This window comes from Geotrypetes seraphini, chromosome 15 (assembly GCF_902459505.1).
Source record: "Geotrypetes seraphini chromosome 15, aGeoSer1.1, whole genome shotgun sequence".
NCBI lineage: Eukaryota > Metazoa > Chordata > Amphibia > Gymnophiona > Dermophiidae > Geotrypetes > Geotrypetes seraphini.
Genome location: NC_047098.1, coordinates 24153250 through 24169212, shown reverse-complemented (window position 1 = coordinate 24169212; position 15963 = coordinate 24153250). Strand labels below are relative to the sequence as shown.

At 47.5% G+C, this 15963-nt stretch overlaps 1 protein-coding gene across 1 annotated transcript in view; it reads left to right on the top strand.

Annotated features, from left to right (window-relative positions):
- Nucleotides 1-313: 313 nt before the first annotated feature.
- The window catches only part of SAMD11 (sterile alpha motif domain containing 11), a 183533-nt gene continuing 167883 nt past the window's right edge, over nucleotides 314-15963 (top strand). The window contains 2 exon segments of the mRNA XM_033921680.1: nucleotides 314-921; nucleotides 1367-1458. Coding sequence (XP_033777571.1) covers nucleotides 411-921; nucleotides 1367-1458 — 603 coding nt within the window. The 5' untranslated portion in view covers nucleotides 314-410.

Sequence of the window (15963 nt, the reverse complement as noted above, 5' to 3'; positions counted from 1 at the left end):
GACAGCTCCTCAGCCCCCACCTCTCTCAGTAGGTGGCAAGCTCAGCTGTTGGAGCCCCGCCGGTCGGCCGTCGCTCACCCCCTCGGCCGTCGGCGCCCGCAGCCGCCTGTGCTGTTTAAATGGGCCAAGTTGGAAGAAGCGGCGGCGAAGGCAAATCTTGCAGGGTCCGAGAGTCTGAACTCTGCCCTGACTTCTGAGACTGTCAACACATGCACCCGCCGGGCTAGGCTGTCCCACCCCCCACGGGCCCAGGGAGGACACACCGGGGAGGGGGCTGCAGCGTGCCACTCCGAAACTAAGTCAGCAGGTGAGCGGGGGCAGCGCGCAAACTTCCCCGGGAGCGGGGGGGGGGGATCAATAAGCGCCCGAGGCGGCAGGATGCGTCGGGCAGCGGCGGAAGCCGCCCCGACATGGCACGGATCGGGCCGCGGCTCTCGGCAGCGCTGAGCGGCTCCTCCCGGCTCCGGGGCCAGCCGCCCGCGCGCGCCATGCCCGCCATCAAGAAGGAGCGCCTGGACCGGGACGAGCTGGCCGCCTTCACGCCGCCCATGGACGCCTTGCCGGGCTACCTGGCCGCCCTGCCCGTGGTGACCCCCCACCCGCCGCCCTACCAGCACCTCTTCGCCTACCCGCCCCCCGGCGCCTACCTGGGCCTGCCCGAGCCCCCGCACCTCCCCGAGGACCTGATGCTCGAGCGCTTCTCGTCCGTGCCCGACTTCCAGCCCTTCTTCGACAGCGGCGAGCCCTGCATCGAGGTGGAGTGCGGCGAGAACAAGGCGCTGCTCTACGTCCACAAGTTGTGCCAGGGCAGCAAGGGGCCGTCCATCCGCTACCGGGGCGAGTGGCTCACCCCCAACGAGTTCCAGTTCGTCAGCGGCCGCGAGACGGCCAAGGACTGGAAGCGCAGCATCCGGCACAAAGGTGAGCGGGGGGGGGGGGGGGTTCACTTTTCTTTAACGGGGTACGAGGGAAAACCGAATAACGCGCCTGGGAGGGGGGGGGGGAGGGAGGGATGCGCGAGAGCGCGTGTCGGGGGGGGGGGGGGGAGGGGAGGCGAGTTGGGAAAGTTGATGCGTTGAGCAGACTTGTCACTGCCGGCTCGTCCGCGCGCGCGAGGGGACGGCGCCTCCGGGGTTTCCTCTGGCAGGCGGCGGGCTGCTGATCCGCCCGGGGCTCGGCTTTCCCGCGTCCGGTGGACCTGAAGCCCCGGAGGGAGGAGGAGAAATCACCGCTGTGCTGTAAGAGGGGGAGGGGGGGCGCTCAGGACTGGCTGCGGGCTCTCGGCGTGCGTCCGGGGCTCGCTGCCAGCCACTAGTGTGGAGGGGACCCAGCCCTAAAGCATTTCTTCTTTCTCTTCCGCATGCAGGCAAAAGTTTGAAGACCCTCATGTCTAAAGGCATCTTACAGGTACATCCTCCAATCTGTGATTGCCCTGGGTGTCGAATCTCGTCTCCAGTGGTAAGATCCTTGTTTTGTGCCCAGCAGTCCTTCTCGATCGTGGGGGGGAGGGGGGAGAGAATGCTGCCTAAGGACCGGAGGTGGGGGGGGGGGGGGGACATAAGCAATTAGTGCTCCGGTTTCCTCGAGATCAAGATAATCCTTTAGGGCACAAAAATTGTGCAAGTCTGAAGATGTGTTTCGTTTTCTTGTGGGGTTTGATTTTCGCTTTAATCTTTGCGCTTAGTTCTCTCTTTGCCTTTACTAAAAGCTAATGGGAATTATATTAGATCTGAAATGTAAGCTCGGAAGGGGATGATTTCGGGGAATTAAAAAGCGCCGTTAAGCAATCACAATTATTGCCTTCAATTAAATAATTGGGAAAATGAGCTGAGGGGTTTAGACTTTCACAGCTTTGCAAAAAAAAAAAAAAAATATTCTTTTCCTTGCACGAGGTCAGGTTCCCTTTGAAGGTGGGAATGTTCAAAGAGCGTCGAGCTGGTTAGGTAGGAAAGATTGTATATTTATCTTTGCAAGTGCTTGTGCAGAGACGGTGAGTGGCAAGAGATATTACAACAGAATGGCAGAAACAATTACATGAAATGAATCGAATATAACTGACCGGAGTCAATCCCTCCCACTTTCTCGATTGTTTTTAAATCAAACTTAAATTAAAAAAAAAAATATACCAATGGTAAGAGGAAAACGATTGCCCCATAGATTTGTTTGCCAGAAATAACAATTGTTGGTTAAAACTACATTTTATGTAATTATTAAGCATGCTTTTATAAACACGTCACAATTACGCGCAGTGGGAATTAAGGCCCCCTTTTATCAAGCCGCGGTAGAGCGGTTTAGGGCTCCAAAGCTCATAGTAATTGCACGAGCGTTGGAGCATTGCGGCTCGCTGAAAGAGGGCCTAAGTTTAGTTTCTTGAAAAATAAAATCAAGCCGGAAAAAAAAAAGTTTTGTTCCGTCTTTCTAGCTTGCTGTAGAATACGATCGAAGGGTTATTTCACCTCTTCCTGCCCGATACGGGGCTTTGTGCCACCCCTCTGCCCCCAGTATGCGTTTACAGACCACGACTTACAGAATAACATTAGCAGGTATTTCTCAAGCCTTGATGCTTTTAGGGAGCTGAGTTTCTACCTCGTGCGTCTTCTGATCCTTGGACGTAGGACGTTCACTTTGGTCCTGCAGCCAAGGGGGCATTCGCACGTATGTTTCTCGGGGTGTCTGTGTTTTTGTTTTCATTTATTAAACCAACCAGTACAGCTGCCAAGTAACCCAGTTTGAGAGGGAGACTTTCAGCAATTTCCGGTTTTACTTCTTCAGTTTAAATTCGGGTGTCAAAAGCCAGTACTGGCTTTAAGTGCCCAGATAGAAACGGAGTCATTAGGGAGTCCTGAAGGTTGCTGGGCTGCTTGCACAGGTCCCAGATTTGTCTGAAGTTTGCAAAAAAAAAAAAATAAATAAAAAAAATCTGCTTTGGCCACCGTCCGTGCAATAAATCATACCCTAAGCCTTTTGCTTCTAAAAGAAAACAAAAAGTTCCACTCTCTGTAAACTGCGCACTCCTCCGCCAACCCGACAGCTCTGCGGCGCTCACGGCCCCCTCACTCGGGCGCTGAAATAGTCTCATGCCGCGGGCGGACCAATCGCAAGGCTTAATTTATGAGGTGCGCGAGCGAGGGGCTCTTCGTCCTTGTTATTCGTTTTGTTGTAGAAAAAGCTCCGCCGAGCAGCTCCATAGAAAAAAACAAATTTCAGAAAAAAAATGAGACTTTAAGGCTTTATTTAATTTGTGCTACATAATCTATACCTTCCAACCAATTATTTCTCATTCTATGTGCGTAGCAGCCAACTTTTCAAAATTAATAGAAATTACCTCTCCCTGGACACGGTCAAGGAGTTTGTTCAAAATTGGGGCTGCTCAAGTACCCACAGGGCCACTCTCGTGACTATGTGTATGGACGTGTAGTTTAAAACAACGTCAATACAGGCAGTCCCCAGGTTAAGAACGAGTTACGGTTTTAAAGCTGTTCTTAAGTCGGATTTGTATGTAACTCGGGACTGGTAGATTTTAAGATTCTTGCTGCTTACCTCTGCTCCCAGCTGACAAAAAGACCAACTGTCCCTACCAGTGTGCCAAGGTACAGCACGCACAACAACACACTGTTCTTAATGTGGCCTTACATCATTCCTGAAACTCTGTAGGAGTCTATGCCACTGGAAATACTGCAACCTTATTCTTAGGTGTCTGTAACTCGGGGACTGTGTGACCTGTTTCTATATTGTTTAAGAACATGCTTTCCCCTTTGCATATGACACTAGCTATTCAATGCATTCACACCTTTCATCCACATGTTTACCACACAGCCCTTCTTGTGAGCTGTTACATTTAAGTACAAGACTATTAAATATCCATATTCATTTTGGAATGTGAAATATGATTTCTTTATTTTATAATTGTTACCTGTGACAAGTGTTGCTGTGTATTAGCGCTGCAAAGTTTTCCCCTTTTAATCCCTGCGATAGGAAAACACCAGTGGGATGAAACCCCCTCCAAAAAAACCCCCCACAAATAAAAAAACAAAATTCTTGGACAGTTGACATGTACGTGCAGCATCACAGATAAAACAAACAAGCATAAGGGGCTCAGCTGAAAGAGTGGGGTCGATTTTTTTTTTTTTTTTTTTTAATTTATTAAGGTTTATGCATCATCTCTTAAAAAAAGCAGTTTAAGATTCATAATATAAAGCATAGCATATGCAATTTAAAAAAAAAACACCTTCCTTGGCACCCCTAAAATAGCAATCTTTATTCCAGTCCTATTACCTTAGTCTACATTATTACTGCTTTGCCAGGTGGGTAAAAAGAAATGTAAACTCTTTCGAGCAGGGACTGTTTTCTTACTCTTTGTGACTCTGTACAGAACTGCGTGCATCTGGTAGCACTATATAAATAATTAATATTAGTAACTAACTGCCTCTTTTACAAAGCCGCGCTAGCGGCTGCGCTGCGCTAATGGCCCCGAAGCCCATAGAGATTTAAAGGGCTTCGGGGCTGTTGCCGCACGGCAGCCACTAGCGCGGCTTTGTAAAAGAGGCCTTAAGTTTTTAATATCAGTATAGAATTTTTTTTATAGAGATTGATGCAGGTGTAGAGATATGCAAATTAAAGCGATTGGGTTAATTTTTTTTTTTTTACCACTGTAAATAAAATGACAGTATATCATTATTAATCATTAATACACTGCTGTGAAATTCAGGGAAGGCTGCATAGAAATGTATAAGAGCGGGGCTACTTAATAAATCAAGGTCATTCATTTCAAAATATTGTCATTACTATTAGAGCGGCCTTGAGATTGTCCATCTGTTTATGAATGATCTAAGGCAGTGGTTCCCAACCCTGTCCTGGAGGACCACCAGCCAGTCGGGTTTTCAGGATAACCCTAATGAATATGCATGAGAGATATTTGCATATAATGGAGTTGGCATGCAAGTAAATCTTCTCCATGCATATGCAAACCCGACTGGCTGGTGGTCCTCCAGGACAGGGTTGGGAACCACTGATCTAAGGCAGTGGTCTCAAACTCAAACCCTTTGCAGGGCCACATTTTGGATTTGTAGGTACTTGGAGGGCCTCAGAAAAAAATAGTTAATGTCTTGTTAAAGAAATGACAATTTTGCATGAGGTAAAACTCTTTATAGTTTATAAATCTTTCCTTTTGGCTAAGTCTTAATAATAATATTGTCATTTATAGCTAAAGAGACATATGATCAAGAAACTGTTGTATTTTACTGTTGTGATTATGATAAACATACCGAGGGCCTCAAAATAGTACCTGGTGGGCCGCAAGTTTGAGACCACTGATGTGTAAGGGCTTGCTCTGGAAAGAGGCCGAGGCTTAGTGTGCTTCATTCTTCGATCTCCCCCCCTCCCCCCCGGTCCCCTTTTTCTCAGTGACTACAGGGCAGGGATGCAATATCCAGACACCTGTTTATGCTCAGAGAGATCCTGCAAGCAAAGACGTTTTCATTGTGTCTAGCTTTGGGGAGTTTGGCTTCCTTCATCAGCCTAACACTAGCACTTTGAGAAGTGCTGCTGAGTGCATCCTTTTTCTGCTATAGTTAATGCTTCCTGCAGGCAGCCCACCCTTGTCATATCCACTTTGTGAGGTCTGGGGGGGAGGGGGAGGTAATTAACTGCAGCACTTTGGTTTCTGGCTGTGTTCCGGGTCCTTTTGGGGTTTGTGTGATTAGGAGAATTGATTTTAAAAGGAAATTGCATCTTGCTAGCGAAGGAGCTGGGGGGATACTTGCCTTTCTCTCACCTAGTGGCTCCTGAGGAGATGAGATTCAAGTCCAGCAGTGAATGAGGACCTTTGCATGCACCGATGCTGTTGCTCACTCTTTTCTGCAATGTGCACTTTCAGGGAGCACAGAGTGCATGGCCTTAGGGCTTCTGCAATGTTAGGGGATGAGATGTGGTAATGACGTTTATATGTGAGCAGGAGAATGGAAATTTTTTTTTTTTAACAAATGTTGGGAATATTTCACAGAATGTTTAGAGAACGGAGTTTGCAGAATATTGTGAATGCAGAGAGAGGGACTTTGGATCTGTGACACTGGAGTAAATGCACTGCTTCTTTTCCCTCCTGAGGAATGAGGATGAACATAAGAACATAAGGGGAAGGGGTAAAACGCGGACCTTACGGACCTCGCGGATCTAAACCCGTACGGCCTTAAAAATCTGAGGTCCGTGTCCCTGCTGCTTGTAGTTTCTGTCGCTGACAGATCTTGATGAGATTTTAGCGCTGACGGATCCGTCTCAGCATAGGGAGGGAAAAGTGTTAGGATCCATCAGCGCTAAAAATCTCTTCGAGGTCTATCAGAGCCAGAGACTAGTGCTGGAGTTTGGAGATTTCTTTTCCATAACGCATGTCCAAAACCTATGTCCCCGCTCTCTTGGCTTCTGCTCTGCCGCTCCAGCACTAGTCTCTGGCTCTGACAGACCTCGAAGAGATTTTTAGCGCTGACGGATCCTAACACTTTTCCCTCCCTATGCTGAGACAGATCCGTCAGTGCTAAAATCTCATCAAGGTCTGTCAGCGACAGAAACTACAAGCGCCACGGACACGGACCGACACGGATCTCAGATTTTTAAGGCCATACGGGTTTAGATCCGCGAGGTCCGCGTTTTACCCCTTCCCGAACATAAGCAATGCCTCTGCTGGGTCAGACCCGAGGTCCATCGTGTCCAGCAGTCCGCTCACGCGGCGGCCCAACAGGTCCAGGACCTCTATCTATACCCTTCTATCCCCTTTTCCAGTAGGAAATTGTCCAGTCCTTTCTTAAACCCCAGCACCGTACAAAGAATGACTGTCCCCAACTTCGTGCCGATGTAAAACGTGTTAGTTTTTGTACTCTGGTTAGCTTGGCTTGAGTGCACAATTTTGTGAGAGCACCAGCTCTTTAGCCAACTGTGCACAAAAGCTTTGCGTAGACACCAGCATACAGTACACTTAAATATATGCTAATGAAGCTATTAGCTATTCAGCGTGGCTGCAGATGTACACACAAGACTAAAGACTGAGCTTGGCACTAGCCTTTAATGGGAGGTTTGAGGAGATGTAAAAGGTCAGTGTTAGTAGGGATTTCATGACTGTTTCCTCTCTTTACGGCAAGCATGTATGACGTACAACATTTCTTGGTTCCACATAAAGCATAGAGGGGGAGGTGTGCTGGGAAGAAGAGCAAAGGGTTGGACTCGTGAGAGTTGCATGTAGAGGTCTGCACGGGAACGGGGATTGCGGGAATCCCGCGGGTCCCGTGGGAATCCCCCCTAACTCACGGGACTCCCACGGGGACCCCCCTCTAGCCAATGGGACTCCCACGGGGATGGAAGGCTTTGGAAGCAGGGTTCATCCATATAATATAATGGACACGTCGGCCTTAGTAAAAGAGGGGGGGAGGTTATAAGTTAATTACCTGAACAGAAAACAAATAAAGGGTTCCACCAAAGAGATTCAACAAGGAAAAAGCAGCGCAAACACAAAAGAAACTGTGGAATTGATGATCCTGTCAGAAGTAATTGCTGCTTTTTATGGGGACGGGTGGGGATGGAGGTAATTCCTTGCGGGGATGGGTGGGGACGGAGAGGATCCTGACGGGGACGGGTGGGGATGGAGAAGATCCTGGCGGGGATGGGTGGGATTTCTGTCCCCGCGCAACTCTCTAGTTGCATGCACGGGTGTGAGCACCAAACAAATGGTGTTGGCACCTAGAGTTGCACTCGCAATACATTTGCACGTGTTTGGGAATGATATTCTGCATGTAAATATTGGTACTGCAAAACCGTTGCCCACAGAGTTGCAGCCAAGCGCAGGCTGCTCTGGATACTGATTTGTGTGTGGGTTAGATTCACTAAACCTTCCGATCCTGTCCCGACGATTGCAAAACCAGTTTTTTTTACCGGTTTTGCGATCGTTCCCTGACCCGATTCACTAAACTGCTGCCCGATCCAACTCCTACCCGATCCAACTCCTACTCGATCCAATCCACCCATGCAAATAAGGGGAAATGGCATGCAAAAGTAAGAAGCCATTGATTCACTAAGCAGAAGAAACACCGATTGGGTTTGCTGATCCGAAAAGAAGTGACTGCTGAGGACCAGTCGCTTACTATCCTTGACGACTCTCCTGCCCTCTTCCGCCCTGAAATATCAGTATCGAGATTACAACCCCATATAATACAACCATCAAAATTAAAAATAAAACTGAAAAATATCTTTACATATGCATAAAAATTCCTTTTTTTATATATATTCTGTAAAAAGCGCATTGCGAGCCTGTGATTTTAACCTGCGGTTTTAACCCACGGGTGCAAAGCGTGTACTGTTCGATCATCTGGCTACACAAAATAATTCATTGCATCGGTCACAAATCATTCCTTTTTAAAAATGTCCAACTCGTAGGGCCAGCAAAAGTAAACTGCAGCCACCCCTCCCCCTTTCTTTTGAGCTCGCTTGTGCTTTGCCGCCATTGACGTGTGGGAATAAACTCCGCCCACTAACTACGTAGTAAGGGCAAAGAGCTAGCGCGTGCGTAAATTGCATCAATAAAAAAACAAGGATACTCTGCGCATGCGTTTCGATCGCTCTTACAGCGATCAGTGGGATCGCTATACGGCGTGCGTCCGATCAGTTCATTTGCATGTAGAATCTGTAGTGAATTGGTTGCTAGGCAAAACTTTTCCAAGAATCGCCCAACAACGATCCAGATTGGTAAGTTTAGTGAATTTAGGCCTTATTTCTGTATGTGTCCAGTGCATTCTCCCATATTGACACATGTTTTTCTGGACCTATTTGTGCACTAGGGAGCAAAACTTTGGTATTATATTACTGTGTTATCCCAGGACAAGCAGGCAGCATATGCTCAACATGTGGGTGACGTCATCTCGTAGGGAGAGAGGAGACATGATCGAGACGTTTAAGTATATTACCGGCCGTATCGAGATGGAAGAAGAGATTCTCTTTCTCAAAGGACCCTCAGCCACAAGAGGGCATCCGCTCAAACTCGGGGGCGGGAAATTTCATGGCGACACCAGGAAATATTTCTTCACCGAGAGAGTGGTTGATCCTTGGAATGAGCTCCCGGTGCAGGTGATCGAGGCAAACAACGTGCAAGAATTTAAGAGCAAATGGGATGCCCATGTGGGAGAGGGTTAAGCCAAGAGAACCTGTCACCAGGAGTGGGATCCCTAGGATAGTAGACTTGGGGGTGGGTCAGTAGAGTGGGCAGACCTGATGGGCTATGGCCCTTATCTGCCGTCATCTTCTATGTTTCTATCCACGGAGCCCCTTAGCGGAGAGCCTCGCAAGCAACTTTCTTGTAGAACTTGAAAGTTCACGAGCGCCACACCGTGCCTGCCTTCCCGCCCATCTCCTCAGCTGCTCCTCAGTTCTTGTTTTTCCGCGGAGCTGAGAAGCACCTGTTTTCCAGCTCTGCCCCGTTGTCCGTTGCCTTCTCACACCGCGGCTTTGTTTTTTCTTTTATCTCATTCTTGCCTGGATTTTTCTCCAGACGGGATGGCCTTTTTGGCCAGGCAGTTTTACAACATTCATTTTCCTAAATTGCCAACTCTCCCACCATCCCATTCTGGTTAGCTTGGAGGTCATCCACGTGTTGAGAATATGCTGCCTGCTTGTCCTGGGATAAAGTACAGTTACTTACCGTGACAGTTGTTATCCAGGGATAGCAGGCAGATATTCTCACAACCCACCCACCTCCCCTGGTTGGCTTCTTAGTTAGCTATCTGAACTGAGGAGCAGCTGAGGAGACGTGCGCCCTGACTCGGGCGGGAAGGCACTTGCGCATGCACGGTGTGGCACTCGCAAACTTTAAAGTTCTACAAGCAAGTTGCTTGCGAGGCTCTCCACTACGGGGCTCCGTGGATGACGTCACCTACATGTTGAGAATATGCTGCCTGCTTGTCCTGGGATAACTGTTACGGTAAGTAACTGTACTTTAGGAAGCTATTCCCTAAATATCAGTGCACGCCCCTAATGCATCTGCATCAGATTCCTTGTATTTTCACAAGGCTCGATGCCTCTCTGTGCCCAAGAGCCAAAGAGGCTCTACACCAGGGGTGCCCAACGCGTCGATCGCGATCGACCAGTAGCTCAGGAAGGCAACTCGAGTCGATCGCACTCGTGTTGCCGTCCTGATCTACGGGCCGATCAGCCTTCCTCTCCAGTGTTCTCCCTAGGGCCTTTTAGCTGGGCGATCCGCCCAGCTGTCATCTGCCGCTGCTGAACATTAAAAAAAAAACGGCTTGGAGATTTCAGCCTCTAGCGAACTTATGCTCTGGGCTCTAACGTGTGCGTGCAGGCTTCTCTTCTCTTCCCTCCGAAACCGGAAGTTATGTCCGGGGAGGGGGGGGGGGAGAAGGGAAGCCGGCACGCACATGTTGAGAGCCCTGAAGCAAGCGTTCGCTACGGGCTAATGCGGGAGACAGGTTAGTGAAGCATTTGTTCTTGTTCCTGCCGGGTCCTGCCTACTTTCTGTTTCCGCGAAGGCAGGACCCGGCAGCATTTCCCCCAATAGGTTGATCACGATCTTGGGCTGATCAGCCTTCCTCTTCCCGACGGCTGAATTGACGTCGGGGAGAGGAATGCTGGTTGGCCGAAGCAGGGAGAGCTTGGGGCCTGTTATTGGTGGAGTTTGGGTCCTGGTCCCCGATGGTAATGGCAGTGGCAGTGGCTTGGGGGAGGGCAGGGAGAAAGAAAGAAAAAGGGCAGGCAGGGAGACAGAAGGAAAGAAGAGAAACAGAAAAAAAATGAAAGGGAGGCAGAGAGAAAGAAAGGGCAGGGAAGAGGAAGGAAAAGTTGGGGGGAAGGAATAAGGTCTGGAGGAGAAGAAGCATACAGGCTAAAAGAAGGGAAGAAAGATTGGATGCACAGTCAGAAGAAGAAAGTGCAACCAGAGACTCATGAAATCACCAGACAAGGTAGGGAAAATGATTTTATTTTAAATTTAGTGATCAAAATGTGTCTGAATTTATATCTGCTGTCTATATTTTACACTAAGGTCCCCTTTTACTAAACCGCAATAGAGGTTTTTAGCGCAGGGAGCCTATGAGTGTCGAGAGCAGCGCTGGGCATTCAGCGCAGCTCCCTGCGCTTAAAAACTGCTATCGTGGTTTAGTAAAAAGGGAGGGGGTATATTTGTCTATTTTTGTATGGTTGTTACTGAGGTGATAGTGCTTAGAGTCATCTGCTTTGACCTCTTTGAAAAACCCTGGAATAGGAATGATGATTAACATTTTCTATGCATACAGTGTGCTTTGTGTTTTTTTTAAATTTTATTGTTGGTAGATCATTTTGACTTGGTCATTTAATAAGTAGCTCGCAAGCCCAAAAAGTGTGGGCACCCCTGCTCTACACCTTTGTTTCCCAAGCTTTACTATTGTTAGTTGATGGAAAGGGGGTTGGGGGAAGGGGGTTCGATTGTTTGTTTAATGCAGGGTTTCTTAACCCATCCTCCGAAAGCACCTGGTCAGTCTGGTTTTCAGGATATTCACCAAAAATATTCATCAGATAGACTGGCATGGACTGTTTCCATTGCATACAAATCTAATACCCAATCCAAACCACCATAAAACTACTAGGCATGACCATAGACAGATGCTGCACTATGCAACCGCAAATAAATAAAACAATTCAGAAATCATTCGCAGTCATGAGAAATCTGAGACAAGTCCGAAAATTCTTTGAAAAAACACAATTCCAACTTATAGTACAATCCCTAATACTAGGTATATTGGACTACTGCAACATCCTCTTCCTTCCTTGCCCTGTAACCATGATTAAACAACTCCAAACAATCCAAAATACAGCTTTGAGACTCATCTACTCATTGAGAAAACACGACCACATCACTGAAGCCTTCATCAACTCACATTGGCTCCCAATCCAGGAAAGAATCCAATTTAAATTCTACTGCATATTATTTAAAACCCTACACGGAGACAGCCCATCATATTTGAACAATCGCCTCATCCAAGCACCCACTACCAGACACAGAAAAACACACTCCCCATTCATACCCCCCCCCAATCAAAGAAGTAAAAAGAACAAAACTACACGACGGCCTCCTAGCCACTCAAGCCGCAAGGCTGGACAACCAGATATCCAACCTTCTGATGACCACTCCAGACTATAGGACGTTCAGAAAAGAAATAAAAACCACACTTTTCAAGAAATTCCTGAAGCAGCATTAACATCACGACCTCTTAGTAACTCTAAAACCGACATCTGATCTACCCATTACTGCACTAACATCTACAACATCTGATCTACCCATTACTGCACTAACATCTACAACTTACCTATCTAGCCAATCACTGTAACTCTGTATTTCTAAATTAACCTTTTGTAATCCGCCTTGAACCGCAAGGTAATGGCGGAATAGAAATCCCTAATGTAATGTAATGTAATGGTTATCCTGCAATTCAGGACAGTTAGCTGTGTTCTGAAGACTGGCTTGAGGATCACTGGTCCAGTATAACCTTTTCCATCTCCCAAATCTTCTTTTGCTGGGCCATAAACACTGAGATTAATTTTGGGTTGGATTGTTTTCCTGAGGAGGACGTTTGAGACTAAGATAATTGTTTGTATGTAGGATTAAGGTTATCCACGAATAGGGTATATAAAGTTATTGAATAAATAAATAAATACATGTGTTATGACAGCTCTTGCTAAGCAGGGTAATGTCATTCTTAGAATTACTTCAGCAGTAAGAGCAGTCTCGAAGGGGTTGATGTAGAAAGCAAACATGGTAGAGCCGCACCCTGATGGCTGAGCCACATGGCTTCTACTGTCAGATTAGTGAGAAAATGTTCTGCAACACTTTAGTAAACAGAAATGCAAATTCAAAATGCGCACAGTTTGCAAATGGATCAGGGAAAGCCTGGGTTCATAGACAACGGCGTGAAAGACAAAAGTGCGCGCCGACAATTGAGCGCAGCGCGCGCCGCCGCGCCGCTCTAAATTACAGTTTTTAAGGGCTCCGATGGGGGGTTTTTGTTGGGGAACCCCCCCCCCAGTTTACTTAATAGACATCGCGCCGGCGTTATGGGGGGCTTGGGAGGTTGTAACCCTCCACATTTTACTGTAAACTGAACTTTTTCCCTAAAAACAACCCCCCCACACCCCCCACAACGCCCCCACAACGCGGCGCAATGTCTATTAAGTAAAGTGGGGGGGTTCCCCCCCACGCCCCCCCCGTCGGAGCGCTAAAAACAGTAATTTAGAGCGGCGCGGCGGCACGCGCTGTGCTCAATTGTCTGGGCGCGCCTTTGTCCCGGCGCGCTTTTGACCTGACACCAAAGCCTGCCGGATACATGCACACAAAAGTTCTGTGGCAAGAGCGGCTTCACTGGGCACATGTTCGAAGAAGACAAAGCGCCAGCACACATCTACGCAGAATGTTGATTTGCACATACATATTAGCCTCACAAAAATGCCTTGCACATAACATTTTGTGATGCTAAAATTTAGGCACAGGACAACTTGCACAGACGCGTGTGCTGGCACTTTCATTTTCTTTGGAAACGTGCACAGTGTCGCCTTTGTTACCTCCGTGCGCAGCTATTACTTCTATATTTTTAAATTACAGGTACTTGCTGTGGTCACAAAATGTAAGAAGAAACTGGCAGTTAACCCCCAAATCCTCTGAACTAACCTTTCTACACTGCCACGGTTCTGGTGGTGAATTTCTCGCATGGTGCATTACCATTCGCATTTACAGCTATGATGAATTCCTTTTTTTGCATTGTGCAGTGAGTAATGTACACACAGAACGCTGGTTAGATACATGCTTTTGCCATGATAGCATTCTGCATTAGTCCTTAAGCACTTTACTGCAAACCTCTTTAAAAATGTGAAGTTGTTGGATTCTAGGCTAAGTTGCAGCTCATGTGCTTCTGCCTCTGTCCGTCATGTAGGGAAGGCAGGAGAGAGGCACGACTGCAGCTTGAGAGTTTGACCTCTGCCTAACATGTCATGTACTCCGTCCTCGGGTGTAACAGCTGAAGGTTGAACAGCATCCGACTCTGGCTCGCTGTCATGGCTTTATTTATAGTCTGACAGAAAATCCAGTCTGTCTAGTTTGTGTCACTTTCATATATTAGGTCTTTCTCTCATCTGCAGACGGAGACACCAGGTGATCCTGCATTGCTGGCAGTTGTTACACATGAATGTGCACTACACACCAATAGCTGATCACTGGGATGTCACCTGTGGTCTTTGTATTTCTGGAGAATACGGTGGAGAAAAGTCCTGGTTCTGTTTGTCCAGTGATCTCCTCCTTTCTCCATCTCTGTAAATAATACTGTCGTTCCACTCTCCTCTGCTCGCAACCTTGGAGTCATCTTCAATTCTGACCTCTCATTTTCTACGTATATCCAACATGCTGCTAAGACCTGTCACTTCTATCTCTTCAATATCACCAAAATTTGCCCCTTCCTCTCTGAGCACACTACACGGACTCTTGTCCAAGCTCTCGTAACCTCACGCTTAGATTACTGCAATCTACTCCTTCCTAACTGGTATCCCTCGGTGTCGCCTCTTCCCCTTGCAATCTGTGCAAAACTCTGCTGCGTGACTCATCTTCTACCAACCTCGCTACGCTCATGTCACCCCTCTCCTTAAGTCACTTCACTGGCTCCCTATCTACCATCGTATACAGTTCAAGATCTTATTGCTGACCTACAAGTGTGTTCATTCTGCTGCCCCTCAATATCTCCCCTCGCTTCTCTCTCCTTATACACTTCCCAGAGAACTCCGTTCCTTAGATAAGTCACTCTTAACGTTACTCTTCTTCTCCATTGCCAATTCCAGACTTCGTTTCTTTCATCTAGCTGCCCCCTATGCTTGGAATAAATTACCCGAGTTTGTCTGTCAATCCCCTTCCCTTGTTTAAAAGCAGACTGAAAACCCACCTTTTTGATATAGCTTTCAATCCTTAACCCTACTTGAGGAAAAAAGAGAACGGGGAGATATGATTGAAACATATAAGTACATCACGGGACGCATCGAGTCAGAAGATGATATCTTCTGGCTCATGGGACCCTCGACCACCAGAGGGCATCCGCTGAAAATCAGGGGAGGGAAGTTTCATGGCGACTCCAGGAAGTACTTCTTCACCGAAAGAGTAGTGGATCATTGGAACAGACTCCCACTCCAGGTGATAAAGGCCAGCAGCTTGACGGATTTTAAGAGAAAATGGGATACTCACGTGGGATCTTTAAGGGAGTAAATTCAGGGGAGGGGATACTTGGAATGGGCAGACTTGGTGGGCTATAGCCCTTTTCTGCTGCTTTTTTCTATGTTTCTATGTTACTCCTCTGCCCTCCAACCCAGCCAGCTGATTAACCATTCCCATGACATCCTGTTTGTCTGTCTTGCCTGTTTTAGATTGTAAGCTCTTTCGAGCAGGGACTGTTTTCTTACTCTTTGTGACTCTGTACAGCGCTGCGTGGAGTTTGGTAGCACTATAGAAATAATTAGTAGTAGTAGTAGTAGTATTTTGAAAGTGGGAGTCAAAAAGACTTCAACTTGAGATTCATCCATCCATCCATTCTCCCAAAGGAGCTCAGAACAGGTTACAATGGGTAAGTAAAACGAAGATGATTCTCCAGATTCTGTCTCACTCCTGCAACCCATCTGGTCCCTCCCAGCCTAGATTTTTCCCAACATTCTCTTCTCCTAATACTCACTCTCCCCCAACCCTGTTCCAATCAGTCTCAACTCCTACCAGCCTCTGCTCTCAGTCAGCCGCCATCATCCTGTCTCCAATCGCTCCAAGCTATGTCTCCTGCTGGTTTGCTAATGTCCCTTGACCTTCTGCCCCAGGCACTCTTGTGAGAGAGACTTCCAGCGTCGTCATGTGGCTCTCAAGCTTGATCGTGCGGGCCCAGACTTTTCACTGTTCACCATAGTCTTGCGAAAGTAGCTTGAGAG